This window comes from Mandrillus leucophaeus, unplaced genomic scaffold (assembly GCF_000951045.1).
Source record: "Mandrillus leucophaeus isolate KB7577 unplaced genomic scaffold, Mleu.le_1.0 Scaffold691, whole genome shotgun sequence".
NCBI lineage: Eukaryota > Metazoa > Chordata > Mammalia > Primates > Cercopithecidae > Mandrillus > Mandrillus leucophaeus.
The window spans coordinates 1,390,366-1,415,183 of NW_012107486.1; the positions used below are offsets into that span (position 1 = coordinate 1,390,366).

General features: G+C 43.5%; 1 protein-coding gene across 1 annotated transcript in view; it reads left to right on the top strand.

The window, feature by feature from the left end:
• The window catches only part of CACNA1E (calcium channel, voltage-dependent, R type, alpha 1E subunit), a 424,230-nt gene that overhangs the window by 184,848 nt on the left and 214,564 nt on the right, over positions 1 to 24,818 (top strand). The window contains exons 7-9 of the mRNA XM_012002628.1: positions 12,006 to 12,109; positions 13,473 to 13,625; positions 14,992 to 15,173. Coding sequence (XP_011858018.1) covers positions 12,006 to 12,109; positions 13,473 to 13,625; positions 14,992 to 15,173 — 439 coding nt within the window. The remainder of the gene's footprint in view (positions 1 to 12,005; positions 12,110 to 13,472; positions 13,626 to 14,991; positions 15,174 to 24,818) is intronic.

Sequence of the window (24,818 nt, forward strand, 5' to 3'; positions counted from 1 at the left end):
GTATTTATGTAGATGATTTCTTATAATGTGGGATTTCCCTCTTCAGCAATTTTCCTTTGCCAACTCTCTGAAGCACAGTTTTGGTAACATTCATATGATGCTGCAATCATAGGACACCATAAAGCTCTGCAGAGAGGCAACTCTGGTTGTCCTAGAGAATGTATTTGTCAAATATATGTGCCTTTGGGATATATTACTAGCTGTTAGCCATTATCTTTCGTAGCTTTTGAAAGCATTCCAAATTTGGAATCTAAATTTCTGGGTTTGAGTCTCAGCTTGATTATGTATTATCTCAGTGACCTGGGGCTAGCTAGTTTCTCTCTCTGAACCTTAATTCTCAAACTTATAAAATTGGGATAGTGGTACCTGTATGGAATAGGGCTATGTAAACTGTGAAACAACAATAAGAAATTTTTCTTTTTCTTTCTGTCATCATCACCTGGGTCTGAATGACAGAGTTTTTCTCCATCTCTTGGCGTTTCTCCTAGCTGTGTCTGAGTGCATAATCAGGGACTTTCTCAGAAAAGAGAAGGAAACCCAGGACCATTGGTAGGAACTTGACCTTTGTTTCTATTATACTGAGGTTAAGCAAACAAAACTCTTTATTTCTGTATTCTTCATCTGGCATCCTTTGGGGAACCTCTTCTTGAGGTTAAGGTGAGATGAAGGCTCCCTTTGGAGACATGTTGGGGCCAAGCTTCATGCTCTGAGGAGGTGTTTCAAGAAGAAAGCAGAAAAAGGAGCTATGTGTGTTTTCTCCCAGTGTGAATAGGGACTAATGTGAAACATATGCTGTTGCCTTTGATGAGGCTATTAAGCATTTATCAGTTTGAAGGAACCTCTATCTGAGAGGTTCCCCTATAGCAGTGGTTCTCAACTAGGGGTGATTTTTGCTTCCCAGAGGACTTTTGACAATATCTGGAGACATTGTTGGTTGTCATTGCTGGGTGAGGTGGGAGGGGGTTGGCAGGAGGGGTTGCCACTGGTATCTAGTGGTTAGAGGCCAGGGATGCTGCTAAATATACTACTACCGTGCATAAGGCAGCTCCTCACCACCAATTGTCTGTCCCCAAACATCAGTACAACCTCTTCTTAGTGTGGTGGTTTTGATTGTTGAGCTTTCTTTTGGTGGGGAAGGAAAGAGAGGAATTTTAGGCCATGATTTTTATTCTCATCAAAAGGCATATATTGAAACCATACCTACTAGGATTTTTCTGAAATTTAATTAGGAATGCCATTTTAAATTCCAGAAGGGGTTGCCTTACTTTTGTTAAACACAATACTCTTTATTCCCTCCTAGAAATGGCCCAGATCTCTCTTGGAGAGGGCAAGGTGACTCTACTCCCCTTCTCATCCTCTTAAGAAATATCAGGGCTTCTTAGCTGTTATATATTGTCTGTGGTCTTAGAAGAAAGTCCGTGCTCCAGTTTGGCCATAAATTAACTCAGAGCCGTATGTACTGAGCAATATACACCACCAAGCCATAAAACAAACAAACAAATGGACAACTACAAAAGAAACTCCAAACCAACCAACCAGTCAAAAACAAATCAGAAACAGGTCACTGCCCCATGCCAGTTTTGAAGCGTGTGTGAAAGGGCCGGTGGGGGAAGGGGAGAGAGAGAGAGAAAGCTTTAAGACTGTCCATTCTGGAGGGCAGCAAGATGTTGTTGCTTCAGGTAGCATAAGAAGGAACAGATTCTCTTCTAGAATGCTGTGTTTGTGGTTCTTGGAAAAGCACAGCAAAACCTTTCAAGGCAAACTGTTTGATCATTCTAGGATAACATCAAGAAGCTGCATGGTGCTATTAAAGCAGCCATTCATATTGGTCTGCCTTGTGTTCTACAGAGGTCGGTTTTTCAAACTGTGGATCAGCTCCATTGGAGGGTCGTGAAATTAATTTAGTTGATTAAAACCAGCATTAACTTTAACTAAGGAAGAATTGAAGAGAAAATATGAGTACGTCACACAAATAGAGTATTGCTTTATGAAACATTATGTAATTTTATGTATGTGTATATATATACATCCTGGCTTATGATGTAAAATATATTGCTTAATGTTGGCTATGATCAAAAAAGCTTGAAAATCACCACTTTATATGCTTTTACCTTTGTTCTAGAACATAGGTCAATTGAAGCCCAAAGCGTATTTTCTGTTCTAACTCAGGGGCCTGAGTTTCATTACCTGTTTACCTGCTCATTCCTAAACCAGTCACTACCCAGGACGGTGGATGATTTACTTACACGAATCTAGATTCACCCGCAGGGGAGTCTGGAGAGCTGCCTGGCCTGCCCAGCATGCTTGTTGTTGGGGAAGGCTGCTGCAGAGAAGGCAGCCAACAGCAGCCGCCCCAGGAATGGCCTATGGGGCTAGAGAAAGTGGCATTAGTTCAGGTACAAAAACCAAGGGAAACACCCAGTTATAGCAACTGGGGCTGGGGCTTGGAGAGAAGGTAAAAGACCAATGGTTAATCAGGAAAATTATTTTGAGCTCGGAGTAACAGTGTGGTTAACCTGGTGTTCCATCGCCAAATTTAAGCCTGGAGTTCTTTGAACACTGCCGGGCTTGGTCCAAAACCTTAACACAGCCTAAAAAGTTTTCCTTCTGTGACATTTCCCAGTCTCTCCAGACTGTTTTTCATTGATTGATTGATTGATTGATTCATTCATTCATTCATTTTTGAGACAGTCTCACTCGGCTGCCCAGGCTGGAGTGCAGTGGCATGATTGCGATTCACTGCAGCCTGTTTCTCCTGCGGTTGAGTGATTCTCCCACCTCAGCCTCCCAAGTAGCAGGGGCTACAGACACATGCCACCATGTCCAGCTTATTTTTATTTATTTTTGTATAGAGCGTTGTAGAGATAGGTTCTCGTCATGTTGTCCAGGCTGGCCTTGAACTCCTGGGCCCAAGCAATTCCTCCAACTTGGCCTCCATAAGTGCTGGGATTACAGGCATGAGCCACTGTGCCTGGCCCTCTTTGGACTCCTTACTGTCTACTCTCCCCTGATTCATTAGGTTTCAGTCACACCGACCTTGTTTCAGTTTTTCTTCAGATATGCTTGTTTCCTTTGTGCCTCAAGACCTTCTGTGCAGGCCTTTTTCTGCATCTGGGGTGCTCTTCCCACATTGTTTCCTCCGACCTACTCCAGCTTCACCTTTGAGCTCACCTGCCACTTCCACAGTGAAGCTTCCTTCCCTGACCTTCCACTTACCATAATTGAGACCTATTTAGTGTATGTCTCTTTCATTAAGTATTGTGAGGACAGCCATGATCACCATCTTGTTCTCTACTGTAATGCCAGGGCCTGTTGGTGGCACAAGGTCAGTAAGTATCTCGATTGTAGAGTGAGTCCTGGGCTGTGGGATGGAGCTAAGCCTGATGCCATCAAGGGGTCCCAGCAGAGTAGGTGGGGAGGAAGAGGCAGCTTACAGACATCTGGGCTGGGCTTGACATCTTTTACACCTTTCCCACCCTTGTCCTCTTCCCTCAGATATATTTTGGTCAAGTTGATTTTCTTTGGCTTATCTCTATGTGAATAGTTTAATACACAGGGACTTTTTAAAAAATAAAATGAAGTCTCCAGAAATTGATTCCCAAATGAAATCACACTTCTAGTAATTTATTTAAAAGAAATGGAGAGCAAAACATCATGTGTAATTCAGTAGATTTTTGATAGATCATAATTACTTACACATGTGGCTACACCCACTTCAATTTGGATATCCAATTATTAGGTGTCATGGGCCCAGTCACAGCTCCGTGGATGCATCTGTGGATGAGTCCAACTAATCTGCTGCAATTGGAAATGTATCAACACCCACTTCTCCTTGAGTGAAGGGCATTTCTAGAGCATTACTGTTGCATATTGTTCCAGAAGGAGCCAATAGTGTGTGGAAATGTGAAAGATGGTTTCTGCCATCAAGGAGCAGGTTTTGAACTGAGTTGCGAGGATCTGACTCATTAACGGTCAGACCCATGTTCTAAGATATAAGAACTGTATGTAATTGGGAGTTAAACATAGAGCAGCTCTCTGGATGTTGAGAGGAAGGGAGATTGGTGTGAGCTACAGACGCATAACACCATCGGGGTAGGTGTTGGCTCACAGAGTTAGAGCCAGGAAGGGTCTGAGAGGTCCCTTTAGCTGATCATTTCATTTTATAGATAAGAAAACTGATATACTATTTCTCTTTTTCCTCTGCAACACCTGATTATTTTCTGTGGGCCAAACTGTAGTAGGCATTTTTTTTTTTTAAGTTTTTCTTCATTCAGCTTCCTCAGTGGCCCCTGCTTTCCCTTTTGGGAGAATCTTATTTTGTGTGTTCCTGGGGGGAGTCTTGCTCACCTTGGAAGTGGTAGGGGATTTGGGTGCAGGGGGACTTAAGCTTGACCATGTGCTTCTTCTGACTTTACTCTTAAGCTGATGATGCTGCAACACCAAGACAGTTGATGTTTATATTCATACCAATAGCCACGGTGGCCTAAGAATCAGATTTCCCAGAATCTCTGACCTTTGTCAAGTGTATTAGTTTCCTATAGCTGCTGTAACAAATGACCACAAATTTGGTGGCTTAAAGCAACACACGTGTATTTTCTTACGGTTCTGGAAGACAGAAGTCTAAAATCACTTTCGCTAGGCTAAAATCCAGGGTCATGCTTCCCATCTCTCCTCCCCAGAGGCTTTAGGAGAGAGAGTTCTTTTCTTTGCCTCTCACAGCTTCTAGAGCTTCATTCTTGTGTTCTTTGGCCCTTCTTCCATCTTCAGAGACAGATGGAGAATAACTCGCTTCTGTCCTTACATTGCCTTCTCTCTCTGTAGTCAATCTTTTGCCTTTTTCTTGTAAGGGCACCTGTGATTGTGCCTCAGGTCCACCTGGATAATCCAGGCTATTCTTTCCGCCACCAGATCCTTAATCCCATCTGCAAAGTCCCTTATTCCATAACAGGTAACAATCACAGATTTCTCAGTTAGGACCTGGATATCCCTGCCCCAACAAGGTTTCTGCTTTCCTTTTTTCCCAGCCTGGTCTTCCAATATCCCCTCAATTCTGTGAATTCCTGGTATCTTCTCAGTATACATTTTTGGAGGGATGGAGCTGATGGGTCTGCAGTTTAAGACAGTTAAAATCTGTTTCTGTTGTTTATGACCAGGAAACTCCATGGTAAATCAGCGCTACGTGCAGAACTTTATAAGCATTATTTTTTTTTAATCCTTGTTTTAACTTTCTTAGGAAGGCACTATCCCTTTTTTCCAGGTAAGAAAACTGTAGCTCAGTGTGGCAATTGCAAAAGGCCTGACAACTAGTATAGGTGATGGAACTGGTATTTGAAACCAGCCAGTGGGACCGGAGAGCGTGTGCCTTACCCCTTTCTTAGAATCCTAGTTCAACTAGCTTTTGGTTGTAGACCTTTTCCAAGGAGGAAGTAGAATGTCATCTGGGCCGTGAGGTCTGAATCAAATTGTTTAGGCAGGGAAGAGAAGGCAAAGGAGAAGCATTCCAGGTAGGAGGGAGGCTGGAGAGTGAGAAGTGAATCCAGGAGATTTAAAGGAAGGGACATGACAGGTAAAGTGGAATGACAGATAAAGGAATCAACCACTTATGGAGTGTTTTTGAATAGACACAGCAACTCATTTATGTCAACTATGATATTCTGACTCAACTTTGTGTTGGGAATTCAGCTTGTATTAGGTCCCTTGCTGCCTCCTCATGGCCTCCTCATCACATGGGCTAGTTAAACATCTCACATCCTTTGCTAGTGTTAGCCTTTTCTCACAGGTGCTGATGAAGAGCCTGTCTTTCAAAAACTTAAGGTTCTCCATTGATATTGATGTGGGTAATTTCTGGAGCTTGGGAGACATCCTGGACCTAATGGTGAAAGACCTCTGGCTTGTGTCTCCTTTTAGAAGAGAACTTGGAAATTTTGTCTAGGGCTGGGGCAATGACTAAGAAGGGAGCTCTTTATCTGGTCTTTGCTGATCACTACTTAAGTGTAACTGTCAGATTTAGCAAATAAAAATATAAGACATCCAGTTAAATTTGAATTTTAGATTTCAGATAAACAATGAATATTCCATGCATTATACAAATATTGCACTAATCTGAAATTTGAACTTAACTGGGTGTCCTGCATTTTAGCTGGCAACCCTGAACCTATGACCACTGTTTCAGGGTATTTTCGGGCATGGATTTGAAAAATGGAATATGCCTGTGAAAAGAGATTATAGACCTGGATTGACAAGGAGGCTAGGAAAGAACCCCAAGGTCAAAGGGAATGCAAGGTTGGAGAATTCTTTGGGTGACTAATTTGGGGAGAGATGATTTGGTTCTTATTGCCCAGAGCATTACCTCTGTCTTCTGTTCTGCTGTGCCACTGCAGTATGGCCACAACGGGAAAGACTTGTGCTGCGTCATCAGGATTGTATCAATCTCCATTCTCTTCCTACTTGCTGACACCTAAAAGTAAAAACATTCAAGGTAGGGCTGAGCCATGATCTCTAACAGGAGATAGTTATTGAACTTGACTGTGTGCCGAACATGATACCTGTGCTGGTGGTGGTCAGAGGGCTGAGTGCACTCTCCAACTGTCCTCTGTTGTGGGAGCAAAGTGGGCATTAAGCATCCCTCTGTGTACAAGGCTTTCCACCAGGCTGTGTGCCTATAGTGACAAAAGAAATGGAAAATACACTTCTGCCCTTGAGGAGCACAGACATATGCCTCTTGGGACAGTGGAGAGCTTAGGCTTTTATTAACTCAAAATTGGAGTTGTTCTCAGTGGCCCCACTCTGATTTTGTGGTGTGTGTGTGTGTGTCCATGTGTGTGTACAGAAATATTGCAGCAATCATCACCTGCCATTAAGCTGCTTTTGTACGTAGTAATTAGGAGAGGTGCATGGAGCCTGGTCCTGAGAGAGAGACATGGCAAGTGATCTGTGGCACTTGGTGATTTGTGGCCTTAGAATGAAGGGAAGAATGCTCACTTGCCCGTTTGGGGACCAAAACTGTGACCTTGGTATTTTTAGCAACACACTGGACTAAGGAACAGTGAATCTGCCCAGCGCCAGGCAAACATTGCACAGCATAATGGCAGAGTGGGGAAAGGACTGGTTTTGACATCAGAAAAGAACTGACTTTAATTCCTGGTCTTGCCACTTATTAGCAATTTAATTTTTTCTAAGCTTTGGCTTGCTCTTTTATGAGATGGAGACAATAGCAATATGAGGAAAATTTTGAAGATTTAATGACATACCATTTGAAAATGCTAACAGACAGCAAGCACCCTGCATTTGTCACTGTGGTGTTTCCCATTCTCATAGCACTTTGTAAACAACTCTGTTATAATGCTTCATGGTGTGTTATAATTATTTCTTTTATGTGTCTGTCTACTTCCACTAGACTGAGAGTCAAAGGCTGTTTTCTACTCTTTACTTTTCCAGTAGACTCCTGATTAAGCCCTGGTACTTACAAGGCCCATAGTTTTGCTTAGCTGTATGTACCTCAAAACTTAAGCTTTGCTGGGAGGCAAGTATTTAACTTCTGAGTTTCCATTCTTTCCTCTGTCTCTCTAGCTCTCTTACTGAGAACTGGGAAGATCCCACAGAACAGGATCTGTCCAGTCCTCAGTAAGTCTTTCAAGAATATTGCCATCTCAACACCAGTCAGAATGGTGATTATTAAAAAGTCAAGAAACAACAGATGCAGAGAAATAGGAACGCTTTTACACTGTTGGTGGGAATGTAAATTAGTTCAACCATTGTGGAAGACAATGTGGTGATTCCTCAAAGATCTAGAACCAGAAATACTATTTGACCCAGCAATCCCATTATTGGGTATATACCCAAAGGAATATATATCATTCTATTATCAAGATACATGCACACGTATGTTCATTGCAGCCCTATTCGCAAAAGCAAAGATGTGGAATCAACCCAAATGCCCATCAATGGATAGACTGGATAAAGAAGATGTGGTACATATACACCATGGAATACCATGCAACCAAAAAAAGGAATGAGATCATGTCCTCTGCAGGGATATGGATGGAACTGGAAGCCATTATCCTCAGCAAACTAACACAAGAACAGAAAACCAAACACTGTACTTTCTCACTCATAAGTGGGAGCTGAATGATGAGAACACGTGGACACAGGGAGGGGAAAACACACACTGGGGCCTCTCAGGGGTATGGGGTGGGGAGAGGGGGAGGGAGAGCATCAGGAGAAATAACTAATGCATGCTGGGCTTAATACCTAGATCATGGGTTGATAGGTGCAGCAAACCACCATGGCACACATTTACCTATGTAACAAAACTGCACATGCTGCACATGTACCTTGGAACTTAAAATTTAAAAAAAAGAATATTAGAAGATCCTCATTTGACTCTTAAATGCTTGAGGATAGATTCCCAGTATTCTCCTATGTACTCAAACACATGTATGTTTGAATACTATCCCAGCTTGCTACCCTATTCTTCTCACAGTAAGGTCTAGGATTTCCTTGATGTTCTCTCCTTTTGACCTCTGTCTCAACAAATTTATTAAATTTATTAATTTACAAATTTATTAATTTCATCAGTGCAATTCAAATTCAATTCATCAAGCCTTTACTGAGTGCCTCTTACTTGCTAGGTTTTGGGGGTAGAGATGAGTAAAATGGTGCCTCCATTAGAGGTGTTTCAGATTTAGTGGGAGAGACAGATGAGAAAACAGAATTTCTCTAGGATGTGATTAGGGCAGTGATGGAGGTGGATGCGTTATGGGAGCACAGAATAGGGCTCTTTTCCTTAATTGTCTTTTTGCTCTAAGAATCCCATTGTTGGCCGGGCATGGTGGCTCACACCTGTAATTCCAGCACTTTGGGAGGCCGAGGCGGGCAGATCAAGAGATCAGGAGTTCGAGACCAGCCTGCACAGCATGGTGAAACTCTGTCTCTACTAAAAATACAAAAATCAGCCAGGTGTGGTGGCAGGTGCTTGTAATCCCAGCTACTTAGGAGGCTGAGGCAAGAGAATCGCTTGAACTCGGGAAACGGAGGTTGCAGTGAGCCAAGATTGCGCCACTGCACTCCAGCCTGGATGACAGAGCAAGACTCTGTCTCAAAAAAAAAAAAAAAAAAAAAAAAAAAAAAAAGAATCCCATTGTCCCTGCTTTCTAACAGGTGAACAGGGGAGCTAGCTGTCAGTTCTGCCTCAAGGAGTACTGGAACAGTGGGAGTTAGGAAGCAGCCAGTGGCCAATGTGCATCAACTAAAGACCTAGTTGGTAGCCCTCCTGCACTGGAGGAGAGAAAAGAAAATTTTGAGGGCCAAGACAGCACGAGACCACAGGCTGCATGGCCCTGGCTGCAGTATGGTTTGGACAGTTTGGGGAGCAGGTAGTTTCAGCCAGGGACCAACTTGGTGACATGTGCATACCTCATGGCTGGCTGTGTGAGACCCCTGCAACAAATGCCATCTTTTTCCTTCTCTCTTTGCTTTTGTTCTCTTTCCCATTTCTCTGACATTTGCGTCTTCCCCCGGTTCTTATTTATTTCCTTTCTTGTTTATATCCCTACATTTTCTTTTACTACTTACTCTTCTGTCATCTCATTCTTTCCCTCTACCATTTTCCCCCTCTACATTTGAGCCTTCTTTGCCTTTTAATTTTATCTTTCTGCCTCTATCACCATGTTCTGAAACATAACTGTTAAACTCAGGATTGGAGAGGAAATTTTCATTTCCAACAGGGCTGTTTATGATATGAAAAGAGTGTCTCATGTGTATCTGAGTATCCTAGGAAACAGAAGTCTAATTTCTAACTCATATTCTGCATACTGTGTTTGAAAGACATCATTGTGAAAGGAGAGTCTCCCACCTGGGCAGCACAGGAGACTGTGCTGTGCACCTTACCTTTATTACAAGAACCAGGCAAACAATGATCTTTTTTTTTTTTTTTTTTTTTTTTTTTTTTTTTTTTTTTTTTTTTGTGGTTCTCTATCTCCCCACCTATCCTTTCTCTTTATCTCTCTCCTCTTTCTCTTTTTCTATTTCTGTCATAGTTTTCACTTCTATTTTCCATGTTTCTCCTTGTTCTTTTTTGTCTTTAGTCCTTCCCTACTTATTAGAGATTATATGACCCGCTCCTTAATGTCTTTCCTTGGCCTTGGAAGATAGAGTCAAAAGGAGTGTGGAAGACTCCACTCCCCCAAGTACCCCCGTTTCTGATGATGGCATGGAAGTGTGACTCAGGAGAGATGGGGAAGATTCAGAAACCTTGTCTAGCTCTTGAGATTCTTTATGAGTAGGATTTCTTTCTGCTTCTTATTTTTAGGTAGTATGAACGTAGACTCAGAGAATCTTAAAGCTGACCGGAATCTCTACTGGTTGTTTAACCTTCACCCCATGTAGGATCCCTCTTTACTTCCTAATGATGCTCTACAGGCAGCTCCCGGATACTTGGAGTCTGGGGAAGCGTGCCAGCACATGAAGCTGTCCGCTTGGCTGTTGGCAGCACTAATTGTGTTGGTTACTGCTTGCGATTCTGTTGTCCTGGTCTGTATGATTTGTACCTTATGATTGTACGTCTGCTTCCGAGGGCCATAGGGCATGCACTTTCCATACAGTTCTTTTTCTGAGATTGAAGACATGTCAAATATTGAAGGCACTTCAGGTACCTTCTTTAATACTTGAACTATTTCAGAGAGGTTCCATCAGAAATAAACAAAGCAAGCCATTCTTGCCACCCTTTGACTGTAGAGGAACCCAGTTTTCTGAATGCCTCATTTCCTGATGGTTCTGGGTAGCTGAGATTGTTCTGGAGGGATTATGAGGGAGAAGCTCCCTTTCATTCTTCACAGAAAGAAGAATAAAATGAGCAAGTTTTAAATTAAGATTTTATTAATATTAGTAAACTTTGCATTAGCCACATGTCTGTGTGTACATTACAGTTTATAGAACACTCTTAATATTAAATACCATGTCATTTTATTTTTATAAGTAGACCACAATACACCCTCATTTTAGAGATGATAGAAGTGGGGTTCATCGAGGTTGATAGACTTGTGTTGAGTCACCCCATTCTCAACAGATTGAGTCAGACTTAAACTCAGTTCTTCTGCTCTTATTCTTCCGCTGTGTCTTTCATAAATACATATATGTCCTTGTCTCTCCAAAGTCCCTGCAATGTCATGAGATTATAGGAAATAAGTTGTCTCCTTGGTGCACACAATCTAATAGAATTATGGATTTGTGTGTGTGTGTGTTTCTGGATATGGCTGTGGAACGTGGAAAAATAGAAATGGTGAAATCCGATTAGGGTCAAAGAGTGGTTTTGTGCAATTATAAAAATACTGATACTATGTGAAGACCATTGAACTTCTTCTCCAGTGTAATGTATTTGTTTGGTAAAAATTCTAAGTGTCCCAGCTACTCGGGAGGCTGAGGCAGGAGAATGGCACGAACCTGGGAGGCGGAGCTTGCAGCGAGCCGAGATCGCGCCAGTGCACTCCAGCCTGGGCAACAGAGCAAGACTCCATTAAAAAAAAAAAAAAAAATTCTAAGTGTCAAAGTAGAGATGAGTGAGTTACTCTTTTACTGGAGTTAATCCGGAGAAATTTCCTGAAGGAGATAGGCAGGGGAACCTAAGACAATTTTGAAATAAAAAATACAAGGACCTGTTGGGTTGGAAAGAGGGGAAGAAGTTGAAACAGGGCAGAGTGGAGAAAGGGGACAAGGTTTGGGGACAGGAATGGGACAGATGTTGTGGACCTTGTGTTTTGCTTGGGATTTGGAACTAGGGTTCTGGTATGATGATAAGTTTTCCTTCTTTGCAAAGTGAAACCCAGATGGCTAAATTTAATTCCACTTGGAGCCACTGGTGATTCACCCAAGCTCAGGTGCACCCACATACAGCTGGCGTCAGCGCTGTGTGCTTTCCAGGCTGAGCTTGCCTCAGCCCCGCTTCCTGCATGGAACAAGAGGGGAAAGCCAGACTGGTAACCTTGACCCTTCTGTGTCTCTGTCTGCAGCATCCTGGCCACTGCGGGAACCCACTTCAACACTCACGTGGACCTGAGGACCCTCCGGGCTGTGCGTGTCCTGCGGCCCTTGAAGCTCGTGTCAGGGATACCTAGTGAGCATCTGCCATTCTTTCTGCTCTGTTAAGAACTTTCTTGATATGTCCTCAGCTGGATCCAGGTCTAAGGGAATTTGGGATAAACAAACAATATTCCTCCTGGGAGGAAGCCTCAGTGGCAATAAATAGTGGAGATGAAGCAATCTGGCATAACATTTTACTTTAAATTTAACTTTTCGCAGATATAAAAGATAATAGAAAATCTTTACAGAAAAATGTGGAAAGTAAAGAGAACAACAAAAGAGAAAAGTGCTCTTTATCCTGTCACTCAAAAATCACTTCTGTTAAAATTTCAATATTTTTCATTTTCCCCTGTGCATTTTAATGTAATTGAAATCATTATGTATATTGTAGTTTTATATCCTGAAATAAGTATTTTATTTTCCTAACCTTAAAAATTCTTGGCTGGGTACAGTGGCTCACACCTGTAATCCCAGCTCTTGGGAGGCTGAGGTGGGTGGATTGCTTGAGTTCAGGAGGAGTTCGAGACCAGCCTGGGCAACATGGTGAAACCCCATCTCCACAAAAAATAAAATAAAATAAACAGATAAAAAATTAGCCGAGCATGGCGGCTCATGCCTGTATCCCCAACACTTTGGGAGGCTGAGGTGGGCGGATAGCTTGAGTTCAGGAGGAGTTCAAGACCAGCCTGGGGAACATGGTGAAACCCCATCTCCACAAAAAATACAAAAAAGTAATAAAAATTAGCTGAGCATGGCGGCTCACTCCTATAGTCCCAGCTACTCAGGAAGCTGAGGTGGTAGGATCACTTGGGCCTGGGAGGCCGAGGCTGCAGTGAGCCAAGATCATGCCACTGTGCTCCAGCCTTGGTGACAGACCAACACTCTGTCTCAAAGCAAAAAACTTCTTATATGTGTTATGATTTATTTAGCCGTTTTAATGTTTTATGTTGCTGGATGACATAAAAAATAAAAATAGGCTATTTCCAGTTTTTCTCCAACTATAAATGTGCTGTAAAAAACACCTTTTTACTTAAATCTTTATTCAAATCTCTGAGTGTTTTCTTGGCTAGAATCCTAGAAGTACAATGTGTGGGTCAAAGGATATGTCATTTTCTGAATAGTACTTGTACTAATTGTGCTTCCCCAATAAGGACTGAGAGAATTGGGTCTGAGATACAGTGAATGGGAAGATTAACTTTGTCCCAGCTCTTGAAGGATTTACAGCCTAGCAGAGCTGGGTCTAATTTCCTTTAGGAAAGGTTCACATTCTAATAAATTTAATCTATCAGAGACAGAAGGCAGCATGGATGAAACCAATGAGGGAATGAAACTAATTCTGGCCTATCAGATGGTGCTGAGGGACGGCTGCATTGGTCATTCTCTGTCCTTCCTTCTAGGCCTGCAGATTGTGTTGAAGTCCATCATGAAGGCCATGGTACCTCTTCTGCAGATTGGCCTTCTGCTCTTCTTTGCCATCCTGATGTTTGCTATTATTGGCTTGGAGTTCTACAGTGGGAAGTTACATCGAGCATGCTTCATGAACAATTCAGGTAGGGTCATTCTTCTCTGTCTTCTCCTTTTCCCTTCTCCCCTCTGTTAACTGGGGTAATTTCAGGGCACTTGGAGGCTCGTTGGAAAAGTGTGTCCTATTCTGACCCTGGAATTAGAATCAGAAGTTTCTAGTCAGCAGCCTTTTGAGGCACAGCCAACTGAGACTAGAGATCCTGACTTGACATTAATATTGCAAGGCAAATACATAGTTGGAAGATTTCAAATAGATGGTCTCGGCTCCCCTATCCCATAGTCAGGGGCCATGAGAGTGAACTTCAAAAGCCATCTGTCTGAGCCAGGCATAGTAGCACACACCTGTAGTTCCAGCTACTCCCTGGAGGCTTAGGCAAGAGGATTGTTGAAGCCCAGGAGTTTGAGGACAGCCTGGAAAACTAGTGTCTCTCTGTCCCCATCTCTCTGTCTCTCTACAAAAAAATAAAGTACCACCTCTCTGAATATCTGAATCAATACCCCTTGATTCTTTATACAGCAGCCTCTGACCGAATAAATAAGTACTTTTTCTATAGTGGCCTCTCTGGCCCACAGGCTGGTGAGATCTAGGAGTCCAGAATCAGAGTTGGGTCCCTCCGGATCTGTGGAGACATTTTCCCTTCATGATCCTTCTCACCATCTTCTCGCTCTCTGTTTTGACCCACACATGGTGTGGATGAACTGAGAGTGCTCTGAGCTTGGTTTGCAAGTGTGCTTGGGAGATTGTTAGGGTACACAACCCCGAATTCTCATATCTTTGTATTTCATTTGTTCTTTTCAAGTTGAGTTGAGTATCCTAGGAGGAAAGGAGATGGGAGGCAGGCTGAAGAATCTCAAATAAGTACCATGCTTTTTATGAAAAGAACCTTCAAAGAACACCTTCCACCTTGGATTTCTATTTTTTGTTTTAATCTTTTATTCAAAGCCAGGAATCCATGCTGGACAAAGAGCTAAAACCCCCTAAAATGACCGTAGTTTATAACTGTCCCCAAGAAACCCGGGAAGAACTCAGGGCTCATCCTGGAGTCTGAAGCTAAAATACTTGACTTTGCCTTTTCCTCAAAGTGTGCCATGTGATTCAGTCCTTCTAATTCCTGTGGTACTGCAGGTGAGGGTAGACGATGAAGCTTGCAGAGTAGGGGACCATGCGGAGGAGAGGCTCCATTTTCAAGAGAATGGGAAACATTGGGTTGAACACATGGTATGTGAGCTGGGAGGTGCAGAGAGGCCAGGGAGGAGAGGGAGCCTGAGACAAAAAAGGGCAGACCTCTTTCCATGGGGAATGGAATTGCTTACCTGTGGCCTCCTGAGGTCATTTCCAGTTCATGTGAAACACCATGTGATTTATCCCCCACCCTCCAAACATATCTGCAGGTATTCTAGAAGGATTTGACCCCCCTCACCCGTGTGGCGTGCAGGGCTGCCCAGCTGGTTATGAATGCAAGGACTGGATCGGCCCCAATGATGGGATCACCCAGTTTGATAACATCCTTTTTGCTGTGCTGACTGTCTTCCAGTGCATCACCATGGAAGGGTGGACCACCGTGCTGTACAATGTGAGTAGAGCTGGTGGGGACCGGGAAGGAGGAGGGAAGAACCCTGGATGGAGGCTTCTGGGGTTGTTTGGCCTGGCTAGTCCAGGGACAGGGAGGGCTGTGGATATAGGTGTATTGGAGCGGGAGGTGAAGACTCAACTGGGACAAGCCTTAGCAGTTCATAATTCTCTCTTGTCTGGCCTCTTGCTAAGTACAAGTACACAGCTTCTTAATACGATTAGGAAATTACATCCTAGGTTGGATAGGTAAACAAATGAGTTAAGTCAGATCAACTTAATAGTTATAGAATATGTTGGTTGGACATGATGGTGGGCTATAGTGAAGGGTACTAATAATGTATAATACTGGCTGCCCAGTAGAATTAGCTGGAAGCTTAAAAAATTTTATCACCCCCCTCAGGATCTGGGAGAATGTACTGGAAAAGAACAAAAAGAAAAGAAAAAAACTTATACCAACTGGGCTCCATCCCAAACCAATTAAGTGGGAATATTTAGGGGTAAAGGTGATTTTAGAAAAGTCATTGGCTTTTCTAAAAAGCTTCCTATCTGACTCTCGTATGTAGCCACTGTCAAGAACTGCTGCATTACATGCACATAAAAAGCATGCTTAATTGTGAGATTCACCAGGGATGCTTGTTGAAAATTCAGATTCACAGGCCCCTTCTCTGGAGATTCTGATTTTGTATAACTTTGTAAGCTAGTGAGCTGTGCATTTTTCAAGTGCCCTGGGGATTCATGTGATCAGACATATTTGGAAGGTTCTGAGTTGATCTAACTGCCTGTCAGGGATGTTGGGGATTCCTGCATGGGGACAGAAGGTAGATAGGGTGATCATGAAGTCTCTTCCATCTTCCAGAATCTAATTTTAACGACTTATCAAAGGCTTGGTGCAGACCCTATGCTCAAAAATGAGAGTGAGTTGAGGTATGTGGTTTGATGTACATGGATCCTAGGTGGGTAAAGCCATGTGGGCAGGTGCTTTTGAAGGACTGTACCCTTACCTGCATTTAACCAGCCCATTCCAAGACAGTAACTTTGGAATGATCACGCCTCTTATGTACGCTCCCACAACCTGCCTTTACCTTAAGGTGCCCTCTGTTTCCTTCAGTTCTTCTCTAGATCTTTTTAGCCTGATTCTATCTGTATAAAACTTATTAGGTGGAAAATAAGGTGGCATATACAAAGCACCCTTTAGAAAGAGCTTTGGATATAATTTACAGTGGAGGGAAAGGAAATGCTGTCTCAGAAGAAACTCGACTAGACTATAATGACCAAAGAGCAAGGATTGTGTAAGGCCTGTACAAGAAAGTACTTAGTAGAGGTCCATTGCTAACCTGGATCCATTCCCATATAGGATGAGCAAGGCAGGACTGAAACTTTGCAGAAAAGAGTCACAGGCTATTATGCTAAAGCTCTTAAGGGCAGTGAAGAAGTCCCAAGGACCAACTTACACCCAGCAAGCCCAGGGATGAAGTGTGACCCAGAAAACCCTGGAGGACACTCTGCAGTTCTCACCAGCTGTGGGAGGCAGCAGGAAGGAGCGGAGGGAGGCAAGGTTGATGAGTGCAGTCACTCCTCATTTGAGATGTAAAGGTTGTCTTGAGGCCGTGCCATTCAAATTAGCCAGGCGCCTGTAGGAATTGCAGCACTGGCCCTGTAGTGGCTGGTGTCACTTGTAGGGCTTTGAGAGTGATGCATTTCCATTATATGTGCAGACTCACCTAAGTGATGTGATAAATGCATTGAAAGCCTGAAAGGAGAAGTGTTGCATTTGAGGATACAGGCGTGATTGTTGGTCCACTTTAGCCAAGATTCAGATGGTACTGAGAGGAGCAGGATCTCAGCTGAAGAACCACTCATTATTTTTTCTTCATTAGTTTCTTTGTTCATTCCTTCATTCTTTCACTGTTTATTAACTGAGCATCTATTACATGCCAAGCACTGTTCTAGGCACTAGGGAAATGGGGAGGAAAAAGTGCCATGATTCCTGCTATCATAGTGCTCTCTTCAAATCTCTATGTCTCTCCAGTTACCTGTCAACTATAGGTTTAGAAGTTAAACACAGGCAGAGATCTTGCTCCTCTCTCTAGTTTTGCTCACTAAGGAGTGAAGGAGGGAGGAGAGGAGATCAAGTTGCAGATGCTCTGAAACCTTGTATTGCATGGGTGTCCAGGGCCCACAGACTCACATACTGTGACTTCCAGCCTGTGATTCATTGAACTTGAGTTTACTGAAGGCCTCCTGATATTCTGATGGCTGGATTTAGGGCTAGGGGTACTGTCGCCCAAAGACTGTCTACCTGTTTGGACTGTCTGCTACCTGTTTGGACTGTTCCTTCACACACACACACACACACACACACACACACACACTCTTATATACACTGGTTGCATACCATGAAGTTAACTATGAATGACTAGTCAACTTAGTATTATAAATACATGTATACATATATGTGTGTGTGTTTCTGCATATAGAAAAATGACTCACTAAGCATTACCACAACCACCACCAATAAGATGCAAATATAAATATAACTATTGATTTTCCTTTCTACCACTCCTCATTCTGGGAAGGCCCAGTTCACCCAGCTGCTGGATTTGTTCATGCAGAGCACTAAGAGAGGGGGATCCCCTGTTTCCCAGCCCGATGCACCTTCTATTTAGTGGTGCAACAAACATGTAAGATTTATTCTTGTTAGTTAACATCCAAACCAGTAGGAGAATCTTCAGGTTTACCCAGTAGGAAGAAGCTCTCAGGCATGTGGGCTCAGTTTAACCTTGTTTACCAATGTAAATGCTTCCCTCATGTTTGCATCCCTTTTCTGTACCAGAGACTCTTCCTAGATGCCTCCCTATGACCTTGTGTTGCTCTGCCATTGATTACTATTAACTTCATTTGCATGTGGCTTTTCTCATTATAATGAATTGTAAGGGGGAGGGTTCCCATTGTCAGGGCAACCTGGAGTCACCTGTGCTTCATTTAGTCTCTATCCAAATGTCAACTGCTTGGTCAAACTCCAACTATATTCTTGGCTTCCCTCCCTCCTCTGGCGGAAGGAATGCAAAACTGTCTACAGTTCTGGCTGTTGCTACCTGTTTGCACTGTCTCTCCCAAAGGTCTCCTCGAGACTTGCAAACTCTCTTCTTTACTTATTTCTCCTAACCTGATAAGTATGTCTTCCACAGTACAATGTGTTCTCCTTCTGATCAATGCTCTTCATTCAACAAATGTTACTGTGGCTCGCTAACCCTCTTCACCTGTGCTGGAAGTGGCTGAGAGAAGTGACTTTCTTCTGATTCTGATCTGAGTCTTATTTCTCTTTGTCATTCTAGTTTTATGGTATCTGCTGATTCCGTTAGCTCTTTTATTGTATCAGGACTAATTCCCAGATTGCAGAGGTTCCCAGTCCCTGTCTGCAGTTACTCACATCTTTGCTCTTAAAGTTTAGTATGTTTCATTTGTATTTCTGTAGTTAGAGTTATTTCTCTCCTTACTGTTGATAAACTCATGTAGAGGCAGAAATTTCTTGGAGGTGTACTGTTTCTGCAGCTTTGCAGGTATGCTTGCCACATCTGTTGTGACTACTTAAGATGCTCCAAGCTGCTATGATGGAAGGGGTTTTTATGGACTTCATTGGCTTTTGGCAAGAAGAGGCAACTTAAAGTCTGGGTGCTTTCTGAGAGTCTTCCCAATGCCTTAGAAATCTTTTGGTCTATCAACAATGACTGTGGCTCTCCTTTAAGTTGCCTTTTCACAGCTGCATATAGTCAGGATTTATTAAATGGTTAACAGCTATTCACTTTCTGTCTCATTGAGATTTTGCTGTATGTGTCATCTATCAGCATGGTGAGGCATAACATCCATCTCGCAGTTGATGAAAAACTACCATTCTCTTTATGGAGTTCCTCTGATTTTGTGGTATCTGCAGAGAATGCTTTGGGTTCTGAGATCCATGAGACTAGGGAACGTGGCTTCCGTCTTTGCTTCAGTCTTTTCTTACCACCTCCTCCACATTGTAGTAGAACTACTCAAAACTAATTTGACAATGGGTGGCAGGAGTCTATGATTATCCTATGGTGCTAGGGTGATAAGATGAACCAGCTGACCTAGGATCAGGTGTATAGTTCATAAAATTTGTAGACACTGTAATTGTGACTGGTATTGTAGACACTGTAAGTGTTATCGTAATTGTAATCGGTATCCAGGATCAGTCATGCTCTGGAATAGACTGATTTCTTTTTTTCTTTTTTTCCCACAATCCCATCTGGACTGCCCTGTTCCTATGTCCTTACATGAGTCTGGGATCCTGTAATACAGGTGATACTTGGAATCGGATACTAGTATCTGTTCATCTGTTACTTATCCATAGAGGGATTGGTAAGTGGATCTTGGAAGTTACTGTTCTTTTTCCCATGACGGCTGGGAGGTAAGGTGTGTGTGCTTAGTGAGGAGCTATGATAACTTCCTCTTAACTGGCAGAACACTTTGCTTGTCAGGCTTTTCATGGAGAGGAGAGAGTAGAGGGAGAGGGAAACTATTTCCTGAACTCATAGTAAAGGCTTTTCCCCTCTGTTTACATTAATACATAAGTGTAGATCCGTTCACTAACTCATTATTCATTCAGCAAACATTTGTTAAGTGGCGATAACGTGCCAGATACTGTTCTGGATGCTGGTGATACAGTAGAGAGTAAAACATAGGAAAGTCCCTGCCCTCATGGAATTTATATTCTAGTGGGAAAATGCATATAGAACATAAGGAAAACATATGGTATATCAGATAGTCATAGGTGCTATGGAGAAAAAAAATGTGGGGAAAGGGAGAAGTTGGTTGCAATTTTAAATGGAGATGTCAGGAGGGCCACGTTGAGAAGGTGGCATTTGAACAAAGACTCGAAGTGGGTGAGAGAGTGGGCCATGTGGTTATCTGGGGGAAGAGTGTCCTGAGTCCCAGATAGCTGGGCCAGCAAGTGCAGAGATCCTGAGATGGGGACAGGCTGGGCGTATTTGAAGAACAGTAAAGAGCACAGTGGGTTGGATTGCAGTGAGTGAGGCAGAAAGTAGGAGATGGAACAGTCAGTCAGATCATGTGGAGCCCTGAAAGCCATTATACAGACTCTGGTTTTTACTCTGAGTGAGATGGGAAAGCAGTGGAGGGTTTTGAGGAAAGGAGTGCTGTGACCTGACTTGTGTTTGAAAAAGGATCACTCCACCTGCTTTGGTAGAGCAAAAGTAGAAACAGGGAGTCAAATCAAGGTTATTGCAAGGATCTAAAAAAAATGATAGAGGCTTGGGCCAGGGAGGTAGCAGTGGAGGATGTGAAAAATGGTTGGCTTCTGCATATATTTTTAAGTTGAGCTCATGGGATTCTTCGATGGATTGAATATGAGTTTGGGAGAAAGCAGCAAGAAGAGTGGAGTGGCCGTTAACTAAGCTGGGCAAGAACACAGGTAAAGTATGTTGGGAGGAAGAGGAGAATTGAGTTTGGATGTGCTAAATTTGCCATGCTCATTTGATATGGTAGTATAGGGAAGGAGGTGAATAAATGAGTTCAGGGTAGAAGGCTTGGCAGGAGATACAAATTTGGGAGTTTTCAGTGTATAGATGGTAAAGTATTGAGACTGGCCAAAACCATCAAGGAAGTGAATATAGACAGGGAAGAGAGGAGATTCCAGGACTGAGTTCTGATGTTAAGGTGAAGAGAAAAATGATTATGAGCAAAGAAGACGGAGAAGAAGCAGTAGGGAGGCGAGAGGAAAATCAGAAACTTGGTGTCCTGGGGCCAAGTGAAGAGCGCACTGCAGAGGGAGAAAATACAGGATGATCAAGTCAGTTCTCTGAAGAAGCGTTTTTTCCTATCATATGATTATTCAGTATCTTGCTAATAATTTCTTGGTGATTTGTATAAATCACATCCACAGATTCTCTTGAATTCACATTCATATTTACTCTTTCAAAAACTCTTACCTATGTGCTTTGCTCATTTGAATCAAATGCTTCAGATGGGTCAGGGAAGGTGAAGGCTAAGAACCACTGAATGCCAGGAGCAGTTTGAGTGGAGTGGGAAGGATTTCAGAGAGCAATGGAAACAGCATGGAAGAAATACCACTTACATGCTGATGGGAATGATCCATTTGAGATAAAAATTATTGTTGATGAAGGAGAGGGAGGATAATTGGGGGAGGGATTTCCTTGAACAGGTGTGCGTGTGGTGTGGGGAGGTCTAGACCACAGGTGTAGGGCTTGGCTTAGATAGGAGCTCTAATCATCCATTCATAGTACTAGGAGTAGAGGAAGAACAAGTGGCTGCAGAGGCTGGTACGTGGGTAGATGTGGTGTTGGAATCTTGTAGAAATTCTCTTCCTATTGCTTCTATTTTCTCAATGAAAGAGGAAGTAAGGTCATCAGCTTACTGGGTGGGAGGAGGAAAATATTGAAAGTTTGAGGAGAAGGTATAACATAGTTTCCCAGAAGACTGAGGGAGTAAGTGGAATAGGTAAATGCATTGGGTTGCTGGGCAGCTTTACGGACTCACTTGGAGTTAGCTGTGATGAAGTTCAAGTGAGACCAGTGAGCCTGGTGTTTTCCTCTGGTCACATTCAGCCGCTGAGTCTCAGGTAGGAAGTAGGTGGAGAGTTGGCTTTTCCGAGAATAGTTTTGCCAGGTGAGCAGATAAAATGAGAGAAGATCAAGAGAGTGACTGTAACATAGCCGTGGAATTTGAGCTGGATAAGGAGCAAAGAGGTGGGGGGAGAAACCGTGAAAAGGGAGGAGAGTAAGTGGATTATGGACCCTTTTTTAAATGTGACTCTTGAATCTGATGGACAAATTCAGTCTGTGGAGTAAGTTGAGAAACCTATCTTGCTGCATGGAAGTAGGGAGTGGGTTTTGAAACCAAATGTTCTGATTTCTAATTTGGTGCTCGCACTGCCCCCAGTGGAAGGAGAGAGAGTGTGTGCATGTGCCGCACATGTGCAGAGTAAGCTGTGACTCTGCGCGCCGGCACACCGCTGGGCCTTCTCTAAGGCCACTCCCAGGGTGTCTGGTCCTGTTTCAGCTCAATTCAGAATATGAACTTGGGGAACATTTGGGGATTGAAACCCACCAGGCCCGCCCACCTACCTTACTAGCATTGTACTCTGTCATCTTGTTTTCCTTCTCAGAGTGTCTGTCTCTTTTTTAAACACACTTACGTTGCAGCTTCTGATGCTGACTTTGGCAGCCTGTTCTCCTGTTAATACTTGTCCTCTCCAAACCCTACAGTGCCGCCTTCTTGGCCTCTGTCTGCTGGGCTGGGAGCCTGTGGTCCACAGCCTTCTCCACACCGCTGCCTCCCTGGGAAGAAACCGGCGTTTTCTTTCTTTCTCACACTTACTATTTTCCCGTCCTTAGCTGTCTCCACCCTGAAGTTATTCCTACTCATTGCATTTCTGTCTTGATTTGTCAAACCAGGATGCCATCATGTTTGGGATTTATTCCAAATGTGCTAAGTGTGCCTCCTGATCTGATGCCTGAATTTCACACCACGAACCAGGCCAGTCTCCTGGTCTTTTGTCTGTGCAGAGCCATTAGGCTGGCTCAGGGTTCCTTTCCTTTTTGTTTCATTTACTCTAATATGCGGTTTAATTTCTAATCCGTGGCCAAAGGCCTCAGGTGCCTGATGTGTCATGCAGCTTTGGGCTATGATCTTTTTGTTCTCAGGCAACTCCAGGCCTTAGGACTCGGAGGCAGAAATTAGCTGGAGGTGGTGTGTTGGTGACTCAATGGCTGTTTCAGGTACTTTTCACTCTGGAATCCAAATGCTGACAGAATCTCAGCCAGGTGGGGATGGCACAGTGCCAGTATATGGCACACTAGGAAAGCCAAGAGGTCTCTATTCACTGTTCCTCAATTCATTATTCACTCAAAGACTCATGAGCAATTTTTTTTCATGCCCCTCAGAGTGTGGTCTGTCTTGGAATCATCCAGGGGCAATTAGTGTAATTGCAGATTCCCGGGCTCTGCCCTAAATCTAGCGGGCCAGCGTCTCTAGAGGTGGGAGGAAGGAATCTGTATTTTCAGCAAGCTCCCATGTGATTCTGAGGCTACACTGAAGTTTGAGAACCACTGTTCTGCATCAATGTAATTGCCAGGCGGTAAGAGAGTGACATGGCACATAAATGGGAGAGTACTGAAGAAAAGGGCACACTTCTGCCTTCAGCCTGCATGCCCACTATGTGGATTTCCATGAGGTCATGCTTTATTCAATGTTTGCCTAACATAAAGTGATTGACACACAGTGGGCTCTCAGGAAGTAGTTAATTTATGGACTTAGGTCTAGAAGGGGCAATAAGTCAGGTGCATGGGTACATACATATACTTGTAACAATAGGGCAAACTAAATATAGCGAATAATTGGAAGATATACAAGCAGAGATCTCTGGGAGGATTGAGGAGAGAGTGGATAATTTAAAGTGAGCTGCTGAACCTGGCTTGGTGGCTCACACCTGTAGTCCCAGCTACCTGGAAGGCTGAGGCAGGAGGATCTCTTGGGTCCAGGAGTTCAAGGCCGCAGTGTGCTATGATTGACCTATGAATCATAGGTCAGCCTGGGCAACATAGTGAGACCCCATCTCTAAAAAGAAAATAAAATAAAGTGAGCTTCTGGACAGCCCATGTAGAAATGTGAAAGCTGGTGAACTCAAGGGGAGCCCATGATACTGGATTGCAGCCTGTTGGACAAAGATGTCAGAGCTCTTGGCAACACATTAAAAGCATCATTTACCCACTGGGCACTTAGATATTACTTTATATTTTTACCTTCCTTTAGGGACAAAGCTTAGAAACTGACTTGAAAGTTAGTATACCCAACCCTTTTGGTGGGAGGGAAGGGTTGGATGTACTAAGTTTCCCTTAACGATCCACTACTTAGCTGGTCCTCATTCCAGGCCTGTTGAAATAATATGCGTAGATTTACAGACCTTTGCCTGCCTCCAGTTCCCTGTGTTGCAGTTAGATGTCAGCTGCTTCTCCACGGCGAAGCTTCAGCTACAGCTTTCCCTGTTGATGGACACGTGTGCCCTCAATTACACCTCAGCTCCCTGCCAAAGGGAGGGAAGGATTGAACAGGATCCCTTCTCCTTTAAGGTGCCAGGTACTAGGGGCTCCATTTACACTTTTGGAGAGCTCTTTTAAAAGTGACTCCTGAGAGCCTCCACTCTCCACTGCCTTCCACCTTGAGCCCCATCGTCTGTCCACAAGAGGAAACAGGATTTTGTGCACTCATGGGGCAGCAGAGTAGTGGAGTTAATTACAAAAAAAAAGGTATTGTATTTGACTGGCGAATACATCTTTGGTTTATCATCTGCACTGGAATGTTTCTGATGTTCTGGAAAATCACAACACTCAAATCAGATAAAGAAGCCACAGTGACAGGACCTGGGATATCTTCTGACTTTTGTCCCCTCAGCTTCTCCTAGTGCCCCTTTTCTTGAGAAGCAGTGACCCAAGGCGGGGCCCTTCCTTCCAGTGTGCAGTCTTCCTCACCCCAGGAACTGGCGGGTGGGTCGCAGCACCTGTGATGGTCAGAGAGGACCACTTGAATTTCTGTCCTCCTGAGGGTGCCTTGCCAGGTGCTCCCGCCCCTCCCTCCCACTCTCGCCACT